The sequence below is a fragment of the Acinonyx jubatus genome, chromosome C1 (assembly GCF_027475565.1).
Source record: "Acinonyx jubatus isolate Ajub_Pintada_27869175 chromosome C1, VMU_Ajub_asm_v1.0, whole genome shotgun sequence".
Lineage (NCBI taxonomy): Eukaryota > Metazoa > Chordata > Mammalia > Carnivora > Felidae > Acinonyx > Acinonyx jubatus.
In genome coordinates, this window is record NC_069381.1 from 20,457,327 (window position 1) to 20,482,453 (window position 25,127).

The window sequence follows — 25,127 nt, forward strand, 5'->3', positions numbered from 1 at the left end:
AGAAGGGATTTTCATGGCTCAAGGATTCATATTATCACTTTTCTTATTTACAAAATCAATAAACACACATATGATTCAGAGAGGTGGTGAGCCCTCAGCAAGCCTCTCCCTCACCCTGGGCTTGGACCCCGGTCCCGGACTACAGTGTCCACCCAGCAGGAAAGACTTTCCCTGTCTTTGCAAAATACAGACACAAGAGAATTGAGTTGGAGGTGAATTCAGGGCGGAATTACAGGGTAAAAAAACAGGGATAGGAGGAAAATGAGGGAAAGGATATACAGTTTTATAAATAACTAGACTAAGTCTAAGCATTTCTGTTAGAGGAGAGGTGGGAAGAGAGTTGGGAGGTAGGGGTCTAAGTGGGAAGGGGGGAAACAGTGCTTGGGGCCAGAGTGAGGGATGATCTCCAAGCCTCGATTTACCCCACCTTTAAAATAAGTGGATTGGCCTCGATGGTGTCAGAGCAAGCAGGTTGCTCTGACCTACTAGGACCCTGTAGGGTTCTAAGCCTGGGGCTTTGGGACCGGAGCCCTGGGGATTGGAAGGGATTGGTGGGTACCCTAGAAAGGTGACGGATGCTCAAACAGGTTATGTCTGATCCCCAGGCTGGTACTGGGGTTCTGTGGAGGTGAAGTAGTCCTCAAGGAAGGACTGCAGGTACTCGAAGGTAGGCCTCTCCTCTGGGTCCAGACGCCAGGTCTGCTCCATGGCCTCGTACAGGGACGCTGGGCAGCCCGGAGGGCATGGCATGTGGTACCCGTGCTCCACCTGTTCCAACACTTCCCGGTTATTCATGCCTGCAGGGTGGGGCTCTGTCAGTCGGGGGATCTAGCCCCTCCGGAAGAGGCAACCGGGAGGAAGCCCTTCCCATGACCACCCACCCTTCCACCTCCCCACCCCAGCAAACCTGGGTAGGGAACTCGGCCCTTGCTGATGAGTTCAGTGAGCAGGATCCCAAAGGACCACACATCTGACTTGATGGTGAATCTGCCAAAGAGAGCAGCCTCTGGGGCTGTCCACTTGATAGGGAACTTGGCCCCTGGAGAGATTGGGAGAGAAGGGAAAGTTATTGAGGGGGTCCCTGGGAACAGCTGAATTAAGAGAATGGCGTGCAGGGGTGCCTGGCTGGCTCAGTTGGAAGAACAGGCGACTTTTGATCTCGGGGTCATGAGTTTGAGCCCCACGTTGGTTGAAGAGATTGTTTAAATAAACTTTAAAGAGAGAGAGAGAGAAAGAATGTTGTGTTTAGGATTGGGGGCCCTAGAGAGGTCTCTGAGCATTACAGAAAGGACCTGGTATGTAGCCAGCACTTACTATGTATCTAGTATAGTATTGGGTACTTCACAAACATTGTAATAATTCTCTTAATAGTAACAGCCAACACTTGTATGGCCTTTACTACATGCCCGCGCAGTTTGTTTTGTTTTGTTTTAAAGTTTTTATTTATTTAAGTAATCTCTACATCCAACATGGGGCTCAAACTCATGACCCCGAAATTAACAGTCACATGTTCTTCCATCTGAACCAGCCAGGCCCCCCTGCCAGGCACTGTTTTAAAGTGATTTACATGCATTAACTCACTGAACCCTCACCAAAAAACCTATGACGTAGATACTACTATTATCCACATTGTACAGATTTGGAAAAGGAGGCACTGAGTAGTTAAGTAACTTGCCCAGATCACATAGCTTACAAGTGGCTAGGATTCGTTCCTGGGCATTCTAGTTACAGAGTTCCTATCGTTCCACTCTATTGCCTTTCACTTGAGAATTACGGCAGTGCCTGGTGTATATCTGCTGGCTTACTGTTGTCTGGATATTTTCATTTTATAGATGAGAAAAAACAGCTCACAGAGGTTAGGTGACTTGCCCAAGGCCACTCGTCTGGTAAGTAGAGGAGCTGGGATTTGAACTCAAGAGTTGCCTCTTATACTTCATCAGGATGGGAGTACCCGGGATAGTCTGGGAGTGAGGGGAATCCCTGTGTATGTGGGGCCTTGCGGCAGCCCCTCGGTATAATAGGGAGTTCTTGGAAGGTAAGGAGAGACAGGCCACCTTGCCGGGGGTTGTACTCATTATCCTCAATGAGACGGGCCAGCCCGAAGTCAGCGATCTTGCACACCAGCCGTTCCCCAACAAGGATGTTGGCTGCCCTCAGGTCGCGGTGGATATAGTTCATGCGCTCCATGTAGGCCATGCCCTCAGCTACCTAGGGGGGCCAAGGTATGGATAGAAGGGAACATTTGTGTGTGGCTTGTGTGAGAGATCATTTGAAAAACCCACTTTCCAGATGAGGACACTGAGGCTCAGAGATGGGCAGTGCTCTGCCTCAGGTCGCACAGATGATCCCGTGGATGGGGTTGTACTTCCAGGGATAGGGTAGGTGCTCGAGGGCACAAGGATTTGTGGAGAATTAATAGGGGTGGAGTCTGAGATAAGGGCTGCTGCCTTTTACCTGCGCTGCCATGTCCACCAACTGGGGCAGGGTCAAATCCTGGCCCTCCTGGTCCTTGAGGAACTCCAGCAAGCTACCTGAGGAAAGGAACTCAGAACATCAGCTGCAAGACTACCGCGGGTTCCAGGCCAGCCTGCTCTCGCTTGACCCCGCCCCTGTCCAGATCCCTTCTCACGGCGCTTGGCCCCGCCCCGTTCCCAGCCCTCTCTCTTAGATCGGTCCCCACCCAGGATCCTGCCAGGTGCCTCAATCCCTCATAGGTCTCACCCAGGCCCAGGTCCCACAGACACCCGGACTCTGCCTACAGCTCATTTCTTGTCCTCCTCCGAACCCCTAAACACGTCCCACTCAGACTCCGCCCCAAATCCCGCCTCTTCACAGATTCGGTCTTTACTCGCCCAAGCCCCACCCACCAGCTGACACTCCCCGCCCCCCCCGCCCCCCGCGGCCGAGGCTCCACCCCCCCCCCCCCCCCCCAGACCTAGCCTCAGCCCCGGCCAGTCTACCTTGGCCCCGCCCCACTACCAGCACTCACGGGGTTTCACCCATTCCGGCCTCGCTCTCTGACTCTACCGAGTCCCCTGTCCCGTCGCATCACAGATCCGCCACTCAGGACCCTCCCCTAGAGATCCCTATTTGAATTTCCTCCCCAATCCCGCCCTCCCAGACTCCGCCTCCTGACCCTGCCCCTCACCGTGGCACATGAACTCTGTCACTATGTAGATGGGCTCCTCCGACACCACGGCGTACAGCTGCACCAGCTTGTCGTGCCGCAGCAGCTTCATGATCTGCGCCTCCTCCAGGAAGGCCTTCGGGGACATGGTTCCCGGCTTCAGCGTCTTCACCGCCACCTTCGTGCTGCCATTCCACATGCCTGCCAGGTGGCCGCGGTTCGTCAGCACCGGCTCGCCGACATCCCAAGCCCTCGCCCAGCCCCCGGGACCTCGGGACCTGCGTACCCAGCCACACGTCTCCGAAGCAGCCGGTGCCTAGCCGGCGCTGGAGCGTGATGGAGCTGCGGCTGATCTCCCAGGCGTCCTTGGCCAGGCCCATTGTCTGCGGCTTCATGGTGGTGCAGGCCGCTGTGAGCAGGTGGCATAGCCCATCGTTCACCTCTGAGGAGTGGGGTGGGGGGTGTTGAAGGTCACAGGCAGGCCAGGATGCCCCACACATTCCTCATCCCATCCCAGGCTCCCCCCAGCCCCCTCTGAGATCAGTGGAAAGGAACTAGGCCACAGGTGAGGTCACAGGCTGGGGCAGAAGACAACCTGACCCACTGAGTAGGTGAACACATTCCTGTCCAAGGAAGGAGGTGGCACCAAGAGGGAGAGATGATCCCTGCAGGGATGGGGTGGGGGTGGGTGTGTCCTTCCCATAGGAGGTGGCCTCCAGCTGGGCCTCCAAGGTTAAGGTGGGATTCTAACAGGTAGAAATGGAGTCAGGGATTCCAGACAAAGATGTGGACATGAGGCCTTCACCCTTCCATGGACCTCATCTTTCGCCTAATCAACCAAAGCAGAAACCTGAGCATTGATTCCCAGCTTCTTCTCAACCCATCAGCCCATCCTGCAAGTCAGGCCTGTTCAGCCTGCTACCCAGCTCGGACATTAGGGGGCACCCTTTGGACGTGGACAGCCTCACCCCTGTTTCCTCTGGAATCCTACAGAGCAGGATCCTGGGCTGGAAACCCAGAAACTGGGGTTCCAGTTCTACCCCAGGCACTACTGCTTTGGGAGCCCCTTTCCTTCTCTGGGCCTAATTCTCAGCGGGTTGGTTCAGGGATCCGAAGCACACACCAGCCCTGAGGGCCAGCCTCACCAACGTAGTGCTGCACCAGCTCCTGCACTGAGTTGAACTGGGCCCGTGTGGTGATGTAATAGCCACCCGTGTCCAGCTTGCGGATTTTGTAATGCTTCACATGGTCGCCTCTGGCCTCATCCCAATCTCGGATGGACAGGGAGTAGGCACCTGTGGGAAAGGGTCACCTTCAAGCCTGCTCTCCTCCCCACTCCTGATCCGGGAGCCCGAGAGGCTCAAATGCCTGAGGACTGGGAATGTGGATGGCCACATCCCTTGAACCCTGTCCCAGTCTTGTCTCTGCCCCCCCATCCCTGTCCCAGTCTGGGCCCTGGGCCTTCACCCAAGCCTCTCGCCACTTCTCCTAGCCCCACCATAATAGCCCGGCTTCCCAGTTGCCCCTTCCCGGGACCCTACCTTTGGTAGTCTCACTCTCACGAACGAGGAAGGCCCCCCGGGCGTTCCCCGGGGAGAGCAGCTGCCTCTCCGCATCCTTCCTCCCGATCTTTCCAAAGTACCACCTGTTGGGAAGGGCCAGAAAGAGGCAGATCCACCCAGTTCAATCCCCAACTCGGCCTCCTGTGGGGAAAAGCCACCTCAGGAGCCAAGATTCCAGCTCCTCACCCATGAAACGGGGCTCATACACCTGCTTTGCAGCCTGGTCATGAGGAGCATGGAGACAGGAATGTAGAATTCTTGACTCACAGGAGTGCCCAATAAAGGTTAGGCTTCTCCTCATTCTCTGGGTTTCTCTTCAATTAAAATCGCGAGGACCCCAGTCGTCCGTGACCTCATCAGGGTGCCACCAGTCCCTTAATGTATCTCACTACTGATCCTCTAGGGGCTCATTTTGCAGATGAGGAACTTGAGGCTCAGAGAGAGGAAGTGATCTGCCCATAGGACTGGCTGATAAGTCTACCTGCCCAGCCTAGTTCTTTTCTCACTACCCAGGCAATCTCTCAGATCCTTCTTCCCACACTCCTCCCTACCCCCAAACCCTTTCCTCCTGTGACTTCCACACGACAGCCACTCCTGCTTTTCTTCCCCTCTTTCTGACTGCTCCTGTCTGGTTCTGACTGCTGCTTTTCCTCCACATTCTTAAACTTGGATATTCTTGGGGCACCTGGGTGGCTCAGTCGGTTAAGCGTTGACTTCGGCTCAGGTCATGATCTCATGGTTTGTGAGTTCGAGCCCCGCATCGGGCTCTGTGCTGACAGCTCGGAGCCTGGAGCCTGCTTCCGATCCTGTGTCTCCCTCTCTCTCTCTGCCCCTCCCCCACTTGTGCTCTGTCTCTCTCTGCCTATCAAAAATAAATAAAAATGTAAAAAAAAATAAAAAATTTTAAATTTGGATGTTCTTCTAAGTCTCAACTTCAACCTCAGGCCCAAGCATTCCTGCTCTCTCTTGGATATTTTTCCTGGGACCAAATGATAGCTTAAAAAAAAAAAATTGGCAGGGACACCTGGGTGGCTCACTCAGTTGAGTGTCTGACTTCAGCTCAAGTCATGATCTCACAGTTCATGAGTTCAAGCCCTACATTGGGCTTGCTCCTGTCAGTTTAGAGCCTGCTTCGCATCCTCTGTCCGCGCCCCCCTTCCCCCTCCTCTCTCTCTCCCCGTCTCTCTGTGTCAAAAATAAACAATTTGAAAGAAAAATTTAAACTTTATTTATTTTGAGAGAGAAAAAAATAAACAGAGCACACAAGTGGGGGAGGGGCAGAGAGAGGAGACAGAATCCCAAGCAGGTTCTGCGCTGTCAGTGCAGAACCTGACATAGGACTTGAACCCATGAACCTTGAGATCATGAAGTCAAGAGCTGGAAGCTTAACTGGCTGAGCCACCCGGACGCACCCCAAACTGCAGTTTTTAAAAAATGTTTATTTTATTTTTGAGAGAGAGTGAGAGAGACAGAGTGTGAGCAGGGGAGGGGCAGAGAGAGAGGGAGACACTGAATCCGAAGCAGGCTCCAGGCTCTCAGCTGTCAGCACAGGGCCTGACGTGGGACTTGAACCCACAAACTATGAGATCATGACCTGATCCGAAACCAAGAGCTGGACGCTTAACTGACTGAGCCACCCAGGCCCCCCCCATTTAATTCTTATAACATTATGAGGTAGGTACTTTTGTTACACACACCCCCCCCCCCTTAGACAGATGAGGAAATTGAGATACCTAGTGGTTAAGCAACTTACCCAAGGCCACACGCTCTTCAGCTGTGTTGCCAGAATAGGAACCCAAGCTGTCTGCTCAAGAGCCTGCACTCTTAACCACAGCACTGCTCTTAACCATGACACTGTAGTGAGTGAGCTCAGAGCTTCGTGACACTGCTTTGAGGGTGTGGACACAAGCATGAACCCCCCAAACCTCCTACCTTCTGCATCATCACCCGTTCTGTCCTTCGTGACTCCTACCATTTTGCCCAGATGAAGGCCTCACTCCTCCCCGAGCTCTGGGCCCCATCTACTCCCCTCTGCTCAGAGACATCTCTCCCCTACCAGCCAGCCCCCACATGAAGCCTCTCCATCCCACCAACCTCTACATATGCCCATGTTTCTTCCTTCCCCCCAAAACTGTTCTAAGCCCTAACTTGCCATCAACATTCTGTTATATCTCTCACCTCCCCTTCACTTGATAAAGCACTTCACACTTGGGTCTCTGCTTCCTCACCTCCTACTCCCTACCAGGCCCTGCTGTCTGGCCTTCGCCCCCCTCTTCACACAGAGAGATCCCTCACCAAGGTCACCCCCATTGCCAAACCCAGTGGCAGCCTCTGACACTCCCTTTCTTGTTTCCTGCGATCTTTCCTCCACCCTCTTGGCTGTTCTGACTTGGCTTGGCCTGGTTTTCCAACAGCAACTTCTCCTTTAAGGCAGCTTTCTCCAAAGTTGGGTCCCAGGGCCAACCTCTTTCCCACTCTCTGTCTCTTCCTTCACCCTCCTATGCAGCTTTAATTGTCCCCTCCATCCTGAAGAGCCCCAGATTTCCACCCCGGCCCAGCTGTGCCTCTGCAAGGGCCACAGCAAACGAAGAGCCTTAATGCCAACTAGGAAAAGATACCCCTTCCTCTGGGCTAATTCAGCAGCCTGGCTTGGCCTGGGCGGGGGCCCTCTCCTACAAAGCACAGCCTAATCCAATTCCTGGCAGGGTCCTCCACCTGGCTGTTCCTCTCTACGAATCTCATCCCAACGAGTCCCCCACCCCCAGAACCCAGGTACCTATACCCGCTCCCATGTTCCCCACTTTAGCAAATGGCACCCTCACCCACTCGGTTCCTCAAGAAGACTTTGGGCCATCCTTGATTCTTCCCACTCCCCATCACCCAATGTCAAATTAGTCACCAAGTCCTGGTCTCTCCAATCTTTTCTTTTCCCATATATGTATATATAGGTGCACATAGATAAAAAGTTTTTACGAGCCTCAGTTTTCTCATCTGTAAAATGGGGACAATAATAATATCAAATGTGTACTTGTGAGAGTTAAATGCCTCAAGGTCGGTAAAGCACCTGTCATCACATCTCGGGTTATAATGGTACACCATGAATGATACTCCCCTGCCTCCTTAACAGAATTAATTCTAAGTAGTGTCCCCTTGCAATTGTTCAGCGTTTTACAATTTTTTTAAAGCGCGTGTCCTGTTGTTATCACGGAAAGTCAATATGGAGAATGCTTAGCAAATGCAGTCAGACTATCTGGGTTCAAATACCAACTCCACCTACTTACTAGCCATGTGAACTTGGGCAGGATATTTGATTTCTCTGTGCCTCAGTCGCCTCATTCATAAAACAGGATAAGATTAGTTCCTAACTCTGTTAATAGACAGAAAGCACTTTGACGAGGGCCCAGAACATGGTACGTGCTACATAAATATTGTTTACTGTCATTATCATCACTGTTCTCTTATTCACAAAATGACCTCACAGAATTGTAAATAAGAAGATAGGCTCAGAGTGGGGCTGTGACTCAGAGGTGGCCTTGGACTCCAGGGTCCTGTCCTGTCCATAGGGATAGCCACCCCCCCCCACACCCTACTCACTCTTCAGCCTGGATGGAGTCCACAGGGGCCACGTAGTTGCTGGGAATGTAGCCAGTTTGTCCAGAGCTGAGAGACCGAGCTTCCCACCAGTCACCCTCACTGCAGGCACAGGACACAGGCTGTCAGTGGCAACCCGGCCCCCTGGAGCACCCTGGGGCCATGCAGGGCCATGCAAAAGGTCAGGTGGAGACTAGCCCTGCCAGCCCCTCACTGTGGACACACACACACCCCAGGGCTTTTGTCTGCTCTGCCCTCAGCCACTGCAGCTGCCCCAGAGACTTCTCCCTACAGAAGCAACATGTCTGGGGACACGGACTCCTGGCATTCTCCTCTGGCTCCTCAGCTGGGCTGGGGTTTGGGTAGGCAGTGGACAGCTAATTCGGTCACTTACCCACTGAAAAATCCTCAACCACCCCCAATGACTGCATATTTCCTTCTGGATAAAATCCAGATTCTTCAACATGGCTTAAAAAGCACTGCAGAATCTGTTTCCACCCACTTCTCTAGCTTCTGCTCTCTCCATTCTACACCTCGTACTTTATAATCCACCTAGACTGAACCACCGGGTGGTTTCCAGAAGTCATCACGGATTCTCATTCTCTCTCACTCTCTCTTCCTCTTTTCTCACCTCTTCCCTCAACATCTATTCATTTTTTTCTAGTCTCACCTTAGCAATCACCTCCTCCAGGAAGCCTGCCCTGATCACTACTATCCTGGAGACCGCATATAGTGTTCTTTCTGTGCCCCTATGTTCCCATGCTCCCCCTACATAGCAGCAATTACTCAGAGTTGTTATTGTCATGTATCTGTGTCCCCAACTAGGCTGGAGCTTTCTGAGGGACCAGGTAGGATTCTTATGTGGGTCGTGTTCCCAGCCCAGGCCATGTCCTGAGCTGGGGGACCTGGTTACTTACGTGTTATTCAGGATGTGGAACTTCTCACCCTTGGTGAAGGTGAGGTCATCCTCTGTCCGGGCCTCATAGTCATACAGAGCGGTGAACAGGGTCACCCCAGCCCCTGCAGAGTCAGGGCTACTCAGCAGTGTAGGGCATGGGACAGGGGACTCCAAGGTGACTGCACCCCCAGAATCCTGTTCCTCACACAGGCTCTATGCCTCCCCACTGCTGCAGTGACTGGTTCCAAAGGCCTTTGGAGTCCAGTGGATTTCTGATTTGGGCCTCACAGCTTGGCTCCACGTGGATTCAGGACACATGCCCTCAAGCCCATCCCACCCGCCCTGGGGAGTTCCCAAGTCACCCACTCCTCTTCCCCGCCAAGACTTCCCACTTGGGTCCGTCATCAGGGTCCCTCTCTCAGATGGGAACAGAGCTATGTCTACCCTTGAAACTGGGTTTCTGAAGGTAGGCCTGTACACTCTCCCTCTCAGACTGTGCTCTGAAAGCCGGGCCGTGTTTCCCACGTCACACTGGAGGCTCCTAAAGACGTCTCCCTTTCCCCCAGGTTTTCCCAGGATCCAGGCAGTGCCTGCCTCCCACCCACTGGACTCACCTGAGATGCCCCTGATGACGCCCCCATCGAGGAAGGGGGTGCTGGTGGACTGACTGGGGAAGTTGTTGTAGTTGGGGATATGGACAAAGGAGGACACAGGCCGGGCCTGAGTAGGGTCAGGGCCATAGTGGTCCACAGCCCCACTGCCCCTGAAGTCCCCTTGCAGGCCAACATCCTCCTTGGTCCCCGGCTCCAACTTCTTGCAGAACACACAGCCCATTCCAGGTGCCCTGCTACAGAATGGGGCATGCCTCACTCTGGGGCCCCTGCCGGACGTGCTGCCCTATGCACACACGCGTGCACCCGTGCACACGCACACTCACGCAGGCATGCAGTTTCCCCTCTCCGGGTCCCCCCCTAGTGAGGGGTGAAGGTGGGGCAGGGCTACCTTTGGGTCTATCTCCCCGCTGCTTTGTTCGGAGAGAGAATGTATACCCTCAATGTGCTGCTTTGGGACGCTGCTGGGTTGATTCATATATTTTTGCCTCCTGTTCCATCAACGTGTTGTGGTTTTGTGACACTCTTCATAGTGCTGGTGCATGTGCGTCTTCTGTGCGTCTCTAAGTATTTGTGACTACACACATTTGTGGGTGTGTCTATATGTGTTTGTGCAGCCTCTTATGAGTGTTTGTGTGTCTGTGCATGTGATGGCTCCGGGTGTGTTCATGTCTCATCAGTTGCACACATATGTACGTGCTTCTGTGCAAGTGTGTGCGTGTGTGTGTGTGTGTATCTCTCCGTGCATGCAGGTGGTCTGTGTGAGTAGGTGCCTCCGTGTCTGTGTGTCATGACCAGGTGTAGAGCCCTGTGCAGGAGCATATATGCCTGTCTGTGTGTGTGTGTCCGTGTGTGTGTGTAAGTACGTCTGGATGTCTCTGGGTGTATATGTGTGTCTCCCTCTGTGTATGTGCATGTCTACGTATCGAGGCGTATTTGCGTGTGAGCGTGTGTGAGGGCTCTGTGTGTCTGCACCTGGAGATTCCCTGCGGAGGGGGATCAAGGCCATTTCCTGTTGTGGGTCCAGCCTCTGGCCTCTCAGGCTGCCTCTTTATGGTTCCCCCATCTGTTACCTAGCAACAGGGCCCACGTAGGAGGAGGGGGCTGTGATGGGTTGTGGGGCTCGGGAAGGCCACCCCACCCCTTTTCCTGACCCTGAAAGCCCTCAGTCCCTGCTCTCCCCACTCACCCCTCAGGCCCCTACTCCTGGGTCAGTGGGGCTGCGGCATGGTCCTCGGGAGGGGCCAGAGACCTGAGGGCGAGAGAGAAGGACGTGGAAGACGGAGGCTTGGCCAAGGTTCTTGGAAGCCAGCTGCCCGATTTGCCCTCTTCGGGAAGCCTGGCCTGGGCTCTGTCCCGGCATGACTTCTGCCTTCATTTTCCTTCCTGCCGCCCCTGGCAAGCTGACACATCCACCCTCACGCAGGACACATCACCCACACCAACTCTCTCACACTCACATCCACCTGACACACCGGCTCACCAACACGGACAGTAACACGCCCCGGCACAGAGTCACACACCAACACCCACCGCACACACTTGCATGGGCGTGCCCGCCAACACCAACACACTCACACGAACCAGCTCTCACACGAGCCCAAGCTCTCGCGCGTGGACACACACACGCGCGCGCACACGCACAAAGGCACACAGGCTGCCTCTCGGGTTGACAGACTCGGAGTCAGATGCTCATATTTTTGCGCTAGACTGGTCCCTCTCATTGGATTTCTACCGAGCGGTGCTCTCTCACTCACAGGCCCCCGGTCCCTGGCCCTTCCTCTGCACGATGCCCCCGCGCCCACCCCGGGCTCCGTAAACCCCCAGCAGCCCCAGGGTTACGTCTGGTGGCAGACTGAAGGGGAACACCTACCTCCAGAGCTGGTTCCTACCCCCACGTCAAAAAAGGCCCAGGTCAGAAGCCAGGGCCACCAGGATCCCTTGGGGAGCCCCTAAACAAGCCAAGGCTTTCCCGGTAGCTATGTCCTCTGAGCAACAGGGCAGGCAGATCATTGAGCAAGGGCTCCCCACGCCCCGCCAGAAACTCTGCCATTGCAACACTTAGAGAGGAACTGCTGGGGAGAGGGCTCGGTTTCCTAAGATGTGAGAGGAATGGACAGTTGTAGGGTGGGGCCAACCCAGTGAACCCTGATTTCTCCCAGAGGGGCTGAGGACCTTCGTGACGGGTGCCCTCGTCTTGCCTTTCTTGACCCCTAAGTCCAGTTCCCTTATGGATAGCCTCCTCCTCTTCTCTCTGGATCCTGCCCCTCCTACTGAGCACACTCACCTCTTCCAGGAAGGCTTCCTGGCTCCACCAGATCCAGCTGCCTAGCCGATGGCTCTGTCACATCAGTGCCCCGACCCCCACTCTAGACCTACCAGCACCTCTCACTCTTCACCGTAACTGTTCCCCTGTGTGTGTAGGGGAGGGACACCCATCTGGTGAACTGCGAAGGCGGGCTGTGGTAAGAGCCCTAAAATAGCCCGTGCTCACTAAGCCATTGCTGCGGATCTTCACCTCGGGACCCCTCCCCTGGGGCGCAACCACTGAACGGCTCCAGGACACTGAAGGCTGCTCAGGGCCGGGGAGAGAATATAGGCAGAGGGTGAGGCCACCCAGGGCCCAGGGAGGGAAAGGATTTCAGGCACTGAGGGGACAGATGGGGACAAGATGAAGACAAAGGTTGCAGGGTGAGAATGGAAGTCTTCTCACAGGAAGACACACACACGTCTCAAATGGCACACGGGGCCTACGCCCAGATTCACACAGCCCTCCTGACACATTCTTGGACGCGCACATTACCTCGCCTACACACAGCACCTCACAGAGACTCTGAGCTCTTCTCCACACATACCTCTTCAAGGATACCCACCTGCCCACGTACACACACCTCCGGCCCTCACCCATCTACGCACGCGCACACAGCCATACACACAGCCTCCCCACAAGAACGGCGTACCCAGAGTGTACAGCCCTCACTATGCGCCAGCCACCGCGTTAAACACTTTACGTATATCCCCACGTTTTATTCTCATAACACCACCACGAGGCACTGCTAATATCGATAAGGCAACCGACGCACAGAGAGTTTGGGCCCAAGGTCACACAACAGGATGAATCCTGACATTGGGCTCCAGCATCTGAACCACCTCTCTCCGTTGCCTGGTCACAGACACGGATAATTACAGCCAATCGTGCAAGCACGCACAGATGCACGGAGCCCCCAGAGGGACACAGATCTGCAGACCCCTCTCCCCAGTCACAGACCCACACAGAGCGCCTCTCTGTAAGAGACACAAATTCGCACAACCTCTTGGGTCCCCACATAGATACAAGGTTGCCACTTCCGACAATGCCCAGATAAATATTACCACAACATTTTTATTTTTGTTTAATTCTTTTTTTTTTTTTAAGGAGGCTCTACACCCAATGGGGGGCTCAAACTTACAGCCCCGGAATCAAGAGTCACATGCTCCACTGACTGAGGCAGCCAGGCGCCCTACCGCAACATTTTTATTTTATTTTATTTTATTTTTGAAAACTTAAAAAGATTTTTAATGTTTATTTTTGAGACAGAGAGAGAGAGAGAGAGAGAGAGAGAGAGAGACAGAGCGTGAGCAGGGGAGGGGCAGAGAGAGAGGGAGACACAGAATCTGAAACAGGCTCCAGGCTCGGAGCTGTCAGCACAGAGCCCGACGTGGGGCTCGAACTCGCGAACATTGCGATCATGACCTGAGCCGAAGTTGGATGCTTCACCGACTGAGCCACCCAGGTACCCCCTACCACAACATTTTTAAATCAGCCTAATGGGAGCCCCAAATTCTGCATGACTGGAATGGGGTGGGAGGGGTGGTTTAGGAACCGTCAGCCTCTAGAAAGAGGCAGAGGGCTGTGTGGGCTGAGGAAGACGTGACAGTGAAGGGTGCAGGCAATGGGGAACAGCTCTCAGGACTTGGAACTCCCCGATGGGGACTGAAGCCCAGGGCCAGGCATGGCTCTCTGGGCACCAGTTTGCCAAGGGGTTTGGGGGAAGTGAGGTGAGGGGGCGGGGCAAGGGTTTGGCATCTGCATGGCCCAAGGCATTGAGGGGGCCACACTGGATGTGCCCTCACTCAGGAAGCTTTGTCAGAGGAAAGAAAGAAATGGGGGAAACCAAGAAAGAGAAGGCAGAGACAGAGACTGAGAGATACAGAGAGACAAAGAGAAAGAGAGGCACAGAGAGAAACAGTGCAGTGTGCTGGTACACTGACTCTCAAAAGAAAAAAGAAAAAGGTCCTGATTTGTAGCATTTGCTGATTCCCATGGTATAAATATTCCCACCATGGCTGATTTCGAGTAGCCGAGGTGACTTCCTGAACACTGGGCTGGGATGAGACTCACACAGTCAGCTCCCCAGAGCCAATCCTAGCTGGCTCCAGCAGCCAGCTGACAGCAAGAAAGAAAAAGAAAGAGACAAAGAGAGATAGAAATGAGAAATAGAAAGATAACAGAGAGCCAGAGACAGAAAAAGCGAAAGGTAGGAATGAAGAGAAAGACCGAGAACGAAAGATTCCAAGGCAGAGGGAAAGAGGCAGAGGAAGCAGGTTGGGTCCTCCGTGCTTGGGTATCTGCATACGGACAGCCCCTAGGACTCTCCCGCAGATCCTAACCGGTGCAAAGCCAAGGGTATTTGACTTCCTCGAAGTCTGGCTAATAATGATTATGCTTTAAAATGTCCAATTGATTAAACACTTACTCAGCGCCTGGCATTGTGCCAAGCAATTCCCATGCATGATCTCATTTGGTTACCTGAGGAAGTAGGTTTTATTACTACCCCCATTTTACAGATAAGCAAACTGAGTCACAGAGATGTTTAGTAACTTCCTCAAGATTACACAGTAAGTAAAGGGAGACTAAAATTCAACCCCAATCAATTTGGCTCTAATTCCACTGTAGGCACCGTTCTATTTTGTAGCCCTGGTAGAAGCAATAATGTGTGTCCCTTAATGAGCACCTACAATGTGCTGGGCCCTGTGCTACACGTTCTAAGTCCTCACTACAGCCCTGAGAGGCAAAGCCCAGGTTCTCTCGGACAGTCGTGATTTTCACAGCCGTAGAATCTGAACCCAGGCTTTTCTCTTCTCAGAGCTGAACTGGCTGCCTGCTAACACCAGAAAGGGAGCCAGCAGCTGAGAGAGGGGCCACAAGCATTCTGGCCACCACAGGAACTCGGGTCGGTTTATGAGTATGCCCCTTAAACAGCTGGTCGACAGGAGTCAGTACCAGAGCTGAGGTCTATTCCTAGACCAAGGTGTTCCTGCCTTCAACACCTCCCTCTGTGTGGCCTTACCCGACTCTGTTCTTTTGCTTTTTTTTTTTTTCAATGTAAGCTCTATGCCCAACATGGTGCTTGAACCCACAACCCCCAGATCAAGAGTCACATGCTGTATCGACTGAGCAAGCCAGGCGTCCCTGTTCTTTATGTTATTAGCTCTGGGACCTTGGATGAATGATATAAGCCCCTCTGAGCCTCAGTTTTTGCATCCGTGCAGTTATTCGGAAGGCTTGAAGAGATGTGGCTCTTGACCAATTGCAGTGGTCAAGTGAGGCTGAAAACCACAAGCAGCAAAGCTAGAAGGCCCCCCAGAGACCATTTATCAGTTCATCCCCCTCTAGTGTGTGTGGGGGGGAAGTGACTTGCTCAAGGTCAAACAGCCACACAGGGGATTCAAAGCCAGGACCATTAATTCAGGTCCAGAGTTGAGTTCACACCGTGGCTGCATTCTTCAGAGCCTGTGCAGGAGGTCATGCTGTCCCTGACTCGTATACGTCATATTTCTAGCCCCTGGCCAACTGAACATACCACCCCTGCCATATGGCAGCTGGCCACGCAGCAGGGAGCCTGCCTCCAGCCTAGCCCTACTCCTGGACACAGGAGCCCCGGGCCCACCCACCCTCTCTTGAGGTCCACACTTCTCCAAGCCATGTCAGGGCTTTGATGTAGACACAGGATGTCCTGTTCCCCCCACCCCTCCCACCCCCCCTAACCCCTGCCAAGTATCCAAGTGGGACCTGGAAACAGATTTAAGCCGAATTCTACACAGCCTGACAACTAGCTCGAGACATTGGGGAAGTTGGTTCACCTCTCTGAGCTGTAGTTTCTTTGCCTAGAAAATAGGAATATAAATCTCTACCTCATGGGGTTGCTTCTGAGGATCAACTGTGAAAGCACCAGGCGCACAGCTGGTGCTCAGTGAACTTTCACTTCCGCTCCTTTCCCTTGAGGAAGCCCCTCCAGGGCCCAGGGAGGTGGAGCAGGCAAGGGTGGAGAAGAAAGAGAAGTTCCCAGGGTGAGGTGGGAGGGCTGGGCTGGTTCAGTCAAATGGGGGGGGGGGGGTGGATTTCAGAAAGAGGGAACTGGGACTTTGGGCAGCAGCCGGAAACCACCATCCTGCAAGAGTTCCGGCTACTCTTCAGGGCTCTGGGCCAGCCAGGGGCAGGACACAAGTCTTGGCCCCACTGAACCCCATCCCCTCACCAAGACCTGACCCTCCTGAAGGCTTCCGTCTCTCACCTGCCAAGGCCCTGCCCCCCCTCACTGAACTCCAGGGTCCTTACTAACCCCCATCTTTTTCACTGAGGCCTTGGCTCTCATTGAACCTCTAACCATCCCACGCCATCCTTTCTTGAGGCCTTAACAACCCCCTACCTCTGAACACCCAGGGCCTAAGAAGACATACCTCAGTCAGACTCTATCACCTGGTAGAGCCAGGTGGAGGGGGCAGCGGGGGGTGGATGTGGAGGAGGGGGCCTATCTTTGTCATACTGCTCTTACTCCACATGATCCTAAATGTGTCAGCTGAATTTTCTCCATGTGTGTGGGTAATGGTAGTTTCTCATCTATTGCTGAAAAGTCACCCACCAGCTTCTAAAATAAGGGTCTTTAGGGATTCAAGGTTTTGGGGAGATGGGAGCCATGGGTGGTTCAGGGGTTGCTGAGGGAATAGGAGTCTTCCAGACAGGAAGCCTCCTTCCTGGTTCCACCTTAAACCAGCCCACACCCTTAAACTAGGGGGTCTGCTGGCCTGCTGGTCTGCTTGGTGCACAAGGGGTCCTGGCTTCTCTTTCCCCAGCTCTGAGGTCCCCCCTACCCAGCCTCCCAAGGTCTGGCCACTTCCTTTGCCACATTAGCCCCAGGTGGCTGTAGAGAACACCCTAACACCCACACATATGCTCACAGGCTCATGCTCATTCAAAGTCCAAACCATACTCACAAACATCCTGACACCTCGCTCACAGCTTCGGGCCCACTGGGGAGCAGGAACCAGCCATGCAGCCCAGGAACACCACACCATCTTCCACCATTCCCCAGTCACCCACTCCCCTCTCCACAGGGCTGCAGGGGATTTAGTAGGAGTGAGGGGGGGGAACCGAGGCCTCAGCTCTGGCTACTTCCTTCACCACGTTAGGGACAAGAGGCCCTGGATTCAAATCCCTACTGCTGTCCCTGTCAGTCCTTCACTGCTGAAGCTCCATCTTCCTGTCTGTAAAGTGAGAACGGAGCCCTGCTTTTCCACGGTCCCACAGATGGAAGGATGCCTAAAGGCTCAGGGGTCACTGGGCGTGGCATCATAGGGGTTGGGGGACCGAACCTCAAACCTGCTCACTTTCCCAGTATGGGGCTTCAACAGATCCATAAACATTTATTTACTAGATGTCACTTGTGTGCTGCTCCCGGAGACCCTGTCAGGCTTTCTGTACCCCCTCCATGCTTTTGAGAAGGTGAAGGAAAGCATCCCCCTAGGTCAGTAATAACTCATAACCCCTCTAAGGACACTGTGCAAAAACTGCTTTCTGCACCTGATTCTGGGGATTTGGGATGGATGGGGGGATGGGGGCTGAGTGGGGGCAGAGGTCATTCCCCGCCCCCCATAATTCAAATGAGGAAAAGGAGGCCCAGTGAAGCCCTGTAACTGACCCAAAGTCAGACAGCAATCAAGAGCCCAGTCTGGCTCAGTTCCCCCCGACTGCAGATCCTCACCCCAGAATGTCTGAACACTTAGCATCATTGCCTTACTCCTCTGTCCAGAAGCCTGCCCCTGACTGAGGACCCAAAATGGGGGCGGAGGGGGTACCAAAGGGGACTGCGTGGGCAACGCGCCCAACAGCAGCCAAGCGCTGGTCTCTCCCTCTCCACCCTCTGGTTGCTACGGAGACAGCCCCTCCGGGCAATCGCGGTCAAAAGCAGGATTTCCGTCGGGGCTGCCAGCAATTCCCGGATCCCGAGGGGAACGCGGACCGAGACCGCCACTGGGGGGGGGGGGGGGGGCGGGGGGGTGAGCAGGGGGCACCCAGAGGGGCCCATCCCTGCTGAGGGCGGGGACTTCCCCCGGAAGTCGGGACCCACGCCTCTAGCGCCTCGGAGGAGTCCCCTAGTCGTCCGGGACCCTCCCACCAGTGCCGGGGGCGGGAAAGTTTAGGGGGCTGCGATTTCGGGCTGCAGGCCTCACCCTCGACTTCTGCTGATTTCGGATAGGGGGACTTCCTGGACCCCCAGAATTGTGCCCCACATTGTGCATTCTCCAGAAACGGTTCTCCTTGACCTCCTCCAGCAAACTCTCACCTGGTCCTCCCAGCACCCTCCCCCACCCCCAGTTCCCCGCTTCCAGACCCTCCAGCTTCTTCCCAGTTCCTCACTTTCAAGGTCCCCTCAGTTTATCCCCCAGCCCCTGTTGGGAGAGTCCCCTTAGTCCCTCTGCCCTGACTCAGCCCCTTTCCAAATTCTATTACTTTCACTCTACAGGTTCCCTCCGTTTTCTCTACCATTTGGGGGGGGGGGCGGGGAGAGGGTCCTTTCGGTCTGCTTTCCCCAATATTCCTTCAGCCCCCCCCCTCCAGATTTTATCAGTCTCTTTCTCCAGGTCTCCTCAGTTTTCCTCCTCAAGTCCTTCTCCGGGGGGCTGGGAGGGGGGTGAGGTCCCTTTGGCCCTCGGCTCGCTCAGCTCTGCTCAAGTTCAGCCTGCCTCCCGCAGCCCTCCGTCCAGGGTGCGGGCGGGTCGGAGGCGGGGCGCCGCGCTGCCCGTCCGGCCCCACCTGACGGCCGCCTACCTGGTCCCAGGGGAGGCCGCCTCGGACAGACCCCGGGAGAGCCAGCCGGGCTCCCAGCAGCCGCGAGTGCCGACGCCGTGGGGGGGCGGGGGCGGGGAGCTGGGGAGCTGCCGGCCTCAGACCGCCGCCCGCTCTGGGCCCGGAGGAGGAAGCCGCCTCGGACTTCTCTTATTGCAGCCCTGCGGCGGCGGCGGCGGCGGGGAGAACTCACAGGCCCGCCCCAGCCCCGAGCCGGCTGCCCGGGGGGGAGGGGCCCTCAAATCCCGGGCCCGCCTGCTCCCACTTCCCGCCTCCCCCGGGTTAGCGGGGTTCGGCTCTCCCAGCCCTCGCCCTGCTCCCCAGCTCCTCCCCCAGACCCGGACCCCCTAGCACAGCCTCCCCTAGCACTGGCCCCTCCAAAGGAGCAAGTTCCTCACCCCCTAGAAGCACCTGCTCTTTTAGACTGATTGGAGTCCAGGTGAAGAAGCAGCTGTTCTCTATCACTGAAGCCCACCCCCCACCCCCTTTTGCAGCTGGGAAAACTGAGGACCAAATGCAGGCAGGCTTTACCCAAGTTCTCCACAGCCCGCTGACTTCAGATTGCTGTCACCGGAGCCACTGCGGATCCAATCGCCTTGACTTGCCTATCTCAGGAGCCGGAGACGTGGGGGCACAGGGATGTGGGGCGGTGGGGAGGGCGGGGACCCTTCTGGGAAACTGCTTGTCAGAGGAATCAGCCCTCAGGCCACACCGAGGGAGGGAAGAGTGTCAGCTTCCCCCAAACACCCAAGATTTAGAGAAACTTGAGTGTCACCCTCAGTTCCAGCCTTTCTGACTAGGAGGGATCCCTGACCCCTACACACACACACACACACACACACACACACACACACACACACACACACACACACGGGGGTGGGGGTGGGGAGAGGTTCAATCCTCCCTCCCTCCACTGTTGACTTCTTCAGCCTTAAACCAAGGACCAGGAAAACCCCTCCTCCTCTGGGGAGGAGATGTGTGTGGGAGGGCCATTTGGTGAAGTAGGTGTGTTCAGGATATGGTGGGAAGGCAGGGAGGGTGTGTGAGCCCAGGTGTGTGTGTGTGTGTGCGTGTGCGTGCGTGTGCTTGGGTGAGTGATTATAGGCAATGAAATCGATGACTGCAATGTTGGAATCAACAACTGGGACACGTTTTGCAGGCACATGTGTTTCTATGTACGAGCAGGGATGTGTGTGAATGATGTGGGTGTATGTGTGTGAGAGTGTGCTTGTGCACACACGCTCAGGTACGTCCCAGTGTGATTGTGGGATGTAGGTAAGAATGCTTTTCTCTTAGCAAAGGGAAAGCAGCGATGGGAAGGAAGAAACGGGAGGAGGCAGAGACACAGGGACTTGGGAACGGTGGTCTCACGTTGGCTGGGCAGCTTCACAGCCAACAGCAAACGCTACCTAACTGGCTATTGGTCCACATATTCACTTAACAAACAAACAAACAAACAAATATTAGTTATTGCCTGTCAGGTACCAGGCTTAGGGAACGCAGAGATTAATGAGACTGGTCCCTGTCCCTAAGGGATTCCCAATCTATCAGGCTCCCTCTGTCATCCGTCCAGTTCTGGCTCCTCAGGAGGCCTTCTCTGACTGCCACCCCCACTGGCAGCACCTGCTACCAAGGGCAAGTGTCTGACTCTTATCAATGCTCCCAGCACCTAGAGTAGTTCTGGCACAGGGTAACATGTGCTCCGGGCACAGGAATGCATGAATCCATCAAGGAACAAAGGAATTAACAGGTGAACAAATGAAAGCCCAATGGAAAAATAAATAAGTGAAGGTAGGAATTAAAGAATGAATGAAAAATTCAGGAATCAATGACTGAATAAGCAAATGAATAGAAGAGCAAAACTGCTTATGCTTTTATGTGTTTTAAATGTCTATTTACTTAGGGGCACCTGAGTGGCTCAGTCGGTGAAGCGTCCGACTTCGGCTCAGGTGATGATCTCACGATTCGTGAGTTTGAGCGCCGCATCAGGCTCTGGGCTGACCGCTCAGAGCCTGGAGCCCACTTCAGATTCTGTGTCTCCCTCTGTCTGCCCCTCTGCTGCTTGCACTCTGTCTCTCGCATTGTCTCAAAAATAAATATTAAAAAAATTAAATATAAGTGTCTATTTAAGTAATCCCTACACCCAACATGGGGCTCGAACTCACAACCCTGAGATCAAGAGTCCTGTGCTCTACTGACTGAGCCAGCCAGGTCCCCTGTTTATGCTTTAAAATACAAATTGGAGGGGCACCTGGGTGGCTCAGTCAGTTGGTCGTCCATCTTCAGTTCATGTCATGATCTCACGGTCCGTGAGTCCAAGCCCCTCATAGGGCTCTGTGCTGACAGCTCAGAGCCTGGCAGAGCCTGGCAGAGCCTGGAGCCTGCTTTGGATTCGTGTCTCCCTCTCTCTCTGCCCTCCCCCCCCCCACTCTGTCTCTCTCTCACTCTCAAAAATAAATAAACATTAAAAAAAATTTTTAATACCAATTGGACCACATAAGTTCCTTGCTTAAAATTCTCCTGTGTCCTCCCTTCCAGTTTGCTTGGAGTAATAAGAATAAAATAAAATGCCACAATAACAAAGAATAACAAAATTCAAATGCTTTGCCATGGCCCCCTAGACTTTGTGTGCCTTGTCCCTGTCCACCCCTCCAGTCCTACTTGGGCCATCTTCCTCCTCAGCTACACTGGGATCCTTCTCGGTTGCCAGAATACATTGAATTTTTGCTTCAGGGCTTTCTCACATGTTGTTCCCTCTTCCTAGGACACTCTTCTTGCTTTTCACAGTACTGGCTCCTTTCCATCTTTTACCTGAAGTACCCTCCTCAGAGAAGCCGTCTCTGACCACCCCATTCAGGGAGGGTCCCCTTATTTTTGCCCTTGACACCCAGTTTGTCTCCTTCATGGCAGTTGTCACAATCTGAAATGGTCTATTTCTCAGTTCATTGTTTATTGCCTATGAATCTCTCTTGACCAGATCAGGGCTCTGATCTCAAGAGATACCTGGCATCACTCGGGACAGATGGACAGAGTCTAGGACTCTCATTTATCCATTGAGAATAATCTGGTGGTAGGGACACAGACTGTGGCCCAGACTACCTGGTTTGTGGACCAACTCTGCCTCTTCCCAGCTCTATGACCTTGGACAACTTATTTTACCTTTCCGTGCTTTGGTTTCACCAAAGTAGACCCCACTTTACAGGAGTCTTGGGAAAAACCAATGAGCCGTTGGCACATAGTAAGTGCCATAAAAGTGTTTGCTATCATTCACTCATCCATTCGATCAAACCTCAGATCTTCCCTGTGACTACCCTATGCCAGGCTGGGTGCTGGTGTCTCAAATAGGAATCAGGCTCCAGTCCTTGACCTCTATGTGGCACAGGAGACTGGTGGGCACAGGGGTAGAGAGGCCAGAGGCCATAGGAGGGGCCTGTTGAAACCCCCCACTATCCTTCTAACCCCCCCCCTCACATTTTCCTTTAAAACATTTCTGAAAACTCTGAGCAAAACCAAAAATCAAAGTCCAGTAAGCCTGCTGAGACCTGCCATCCATTTCCCATCTAGCTGTCACTCTCCTCCTGTTCTCACTGCTGCCTTCAAGCGGCCTAGATAGTGTCTGTTGTCAGTCCCGATATCCTTCTTGGCAAAGACCGTGCTCTGCTTTGCCTCCCTTCCCTTCCAGTGTACTTGCCCAGAAGTCCCCAAGCCTGCAGCAATCCAACTACCCACCGTCTCTGGGTACAGAGGAGACAACCACCTGCTATGCAGGCAGGGTCACAACTCCCAGGCTCAAAAGGACATGAGCCAGCCCCGGCAACCATCCAGTGCATTTCCTAATAAGCTGGCCCTATAGATCTGCCCAGAGGACCAGTTCACGCCCTTTCTTCTGTCTTTCACCTTCCCCCGCTTCCCTCCTCACTGGTACTCTAAATGCCCTCACCTTTTGCATACCTCCCACCTTCCGTAACCCCTTCTCAAGCATCATCTATCTCTCCCTCCGCACAGAGTTATCCTTGCAGCATACAAATAGGTTCTAGAATTTCCCATTTAAAAAGAAAAACAAAACAAAACAAAACAAATATCTTCCCTTCAGAGAATTAAGCATTTATCCTGCTTTCTTAGGAGGATCTGCAGTTCATTCCTAGCGGATGAGGGAAAGCTTTTCTTTGCAGAAAAAAGTGCCAACTAATACACTAGAAGGGATGTGAGAACTAGAAAAAACCCATTTTGCAGCCTCAATTAGATAATCAATTTAGGCAAAAGAATCATCAGTGATGTGTGAGTCAGCTTGGGCAGTCGTCACAAAATGCAGGGTGGCTCAAACAACAACCTATCTCTCACAGTTTGGTAGGCTGAAGGTCCCAGATCAAGGTCTGGTGGGATTGGCTTCTGGTGAGAGCTCTCTTCCTGGCTTGCAGACAGCCACCTTCCAGGTACATTCTCACAGGACAGAGAGAAGGTGAACTCTTTGGTGTCTGCTCGGATTCCAGCCCCACCCTTATTACCTCATTTAACTTTTAATTACTTCCAGAAGGGCCCTATCTTCAAATACAGTCAAATACAGGGATTAAGGCTGCAACATGTGAACTGGGGGGAAGGGGGACACAATCCAGTGCATTGTAGATGCCAAAAATGCCCGGTGAAAGGTTTTAAGGGACAGACAGTTAACACGGTGCTGGGAAGGAGCACGGCACAGCCGATCTGTGATGTGCAAAAGGTATTTCTCCTTTTTAATGGAGAAGTCTGGTAGACACCTCGTAACTAAAGTAAGCTGGCACCATGTGACTCCTTGGGTGATGACTATTAAGGATGCGTCATCACTGTGAATAATTCTTGCTACAGAAGCTTAACCTAAAAGCAATCAAGGGGTCAGCAAACTATTGGTCATATATGACCTCTGCCTGTTTTTGTGCATCCCCTGAGCTGAGAATGACTTTTGCATTTTTAAGTGGTTCGAAAAATCGAAGGGAGAATAATACTGCTTGACATATGATAATTAGGGTAAATCCAAATTTCAGTGTCCATAAATAAAGTTGTATTGAAGCACAGCCATGCTCCAGGGGCTTTCGTATTGTGCGTGGCTGCTTTCACATTACAATGAGGGTTGAATAGTTGCAACAGATACTGTATGATCTACAAAGCCAAAAATATTTACTTGGCTTTATAGAAAGTTTGCCAATCCCTGCTCTCGACCTGACTTCCAGGTACAAGATACACAGAGCTTAGAGGACTAAGGTAAACAGCGTTATGAGGGGAACTTCAAACTCATCTACAGTGTGAAACATCCTATGAGAACACTGGACTGGTCACTTTAAAAAGTTGCTGCCATTAAAAAAAAGGGGGGCAGGATGGGGGGGGTGACTGTTCTATACTGAAAGAGACCAAAGAGACATCGCTACCAAATATAGTGTGTGAACCTTGGTTAGATATTTTTGGAGAAAAACCCGCTAAAGCCAGTAGTGATTGATATGTTTTTCTCTTTCTCTCCTAGATTTCCAGCTCCAGTAGGGCAGGAGTTTTGTCTCTAAGTCTACCCAGCACCTTGCAAGTGCCTGGCACCTAGTAGGTGCTTGATAGACGCTGGTGGCAAACAGGAATGAAAGAAGGAATCACTTTCGCTTGAGGGACGGGGATGACCTCACAGAGGAGGGAGTGTCCGAGTGGGTTCTGAAAGATAAATAGGAGACTGCCCACAGGAGAAACTTCTAATAGAGCCCCCCGCTCAATGGCTCTGGGGCCAGGGATGACACCCATTCTGTGGGCCCCAGACAGCAAGCAGAACTCTGACTGGTGGGTGGAAGCTCAGGCAGACAAGCAGAGTTTCAGCTCAAGAGCAGAGGAAGAACGGTCAGGACAGCTCAGCAGCAGAATCGTTGGTCTCAGGAGGCGCCAGAGTGAGCAGGTGGAGGAAATCCACATGTGGGCAGGGGGTGGGCTTCCATGGGGATGCACAACCAGTCCCACCACCAACCCTTTGCTCCATGGTGCTCCCCATGTGGTGGCCTCTCTCCTCTTTTTCTTTTCTTTTTTTTTTTTTTTTTTTTTTTGCCCATGCTCAGCCTTCTAGGCAGGTGGTATTTTCTCCCTTCTCTGAACCTTGAGCATTTCTTGTCTGCACCGTAGGGGGCGTTTCACATGCTTGGCCTTTTATGGGCAGGCACGTCTTCACCTGGTTAAGAGGCAGGACCTCTGACCCACTGTATGACCTTGAGAAAGTGCCTGTCTCTGCCCT

At 53.3% G+C, this 25,127-nt stretch overlaps 1 protein-coding gene and 1 pseudogene across 7 annotated transcripts; both read right to left on the reverse strand.

Annotated features, from left to right (window-relative positions):
• LOC106977566 (60S ribosomal protein L27a-like) overlaps nucleotides 1-25,127 on the reverse strand; it is a 69,032-nt pseudogene that overhangs the window by 13,516 nt on the left and 30,389 nt on the right.
• On the reverse strand, nucleotides 26-19,518 carry FGR (FGR proto-oncogene, Src family tyrosine kinase). Of its 7 annotated transcripts, none has more exons than XM_027059932.2 (13): nucleotides 19,427-19,518; nucleotides 10,979-11,041; nucleotides 9,793-10,025; nucleotides 9,198-9,300; nucleotides 8,284-8,382; nucleotides 4,669-4,772; nucleotides 4,273-4,422; nucleotides 3,414-3,569; nucleotides 3,149-3,328; nucleotides 2,455-2,531; nucleotides 2,055-2,208; nucleotides 908-1,039; nucleotides 26-797 (listed from the first exon to the last, which is right to left on the reverse strand). In XM_027059932.2, exons 3-13 carry the CDS (start codon nucleotides 10,010-10,012, stop codon nucleotides 589-591), a joined length of 1,584 nt encoding a protein of 527 aa, XP_026915733.1. In that variant the 5' UTR covers nucleotides 10,013-10,025; nucleotides 10,979-11,041; nucleotides 19,427-19,518; the 3' UTR covers nucleotides 26-588. The 7 variants fall into 7 exon arrangements, with proteins under 7 accessions (XP_026915733.1, XP_026915735.1, XP_026915730.1 ...); XM_027059934.2 differs by lacking the exon at nucleotides 19,427-19,518 and adding an exon at nucleotides 18,878-19,074 and having other exon boundaries at nucleotides 9,793-10,022; XM_027059929.2 differs by lacking the exon at nucleotides 19,427-19,518 and adding an exon at nucleotides 18,878-19,074.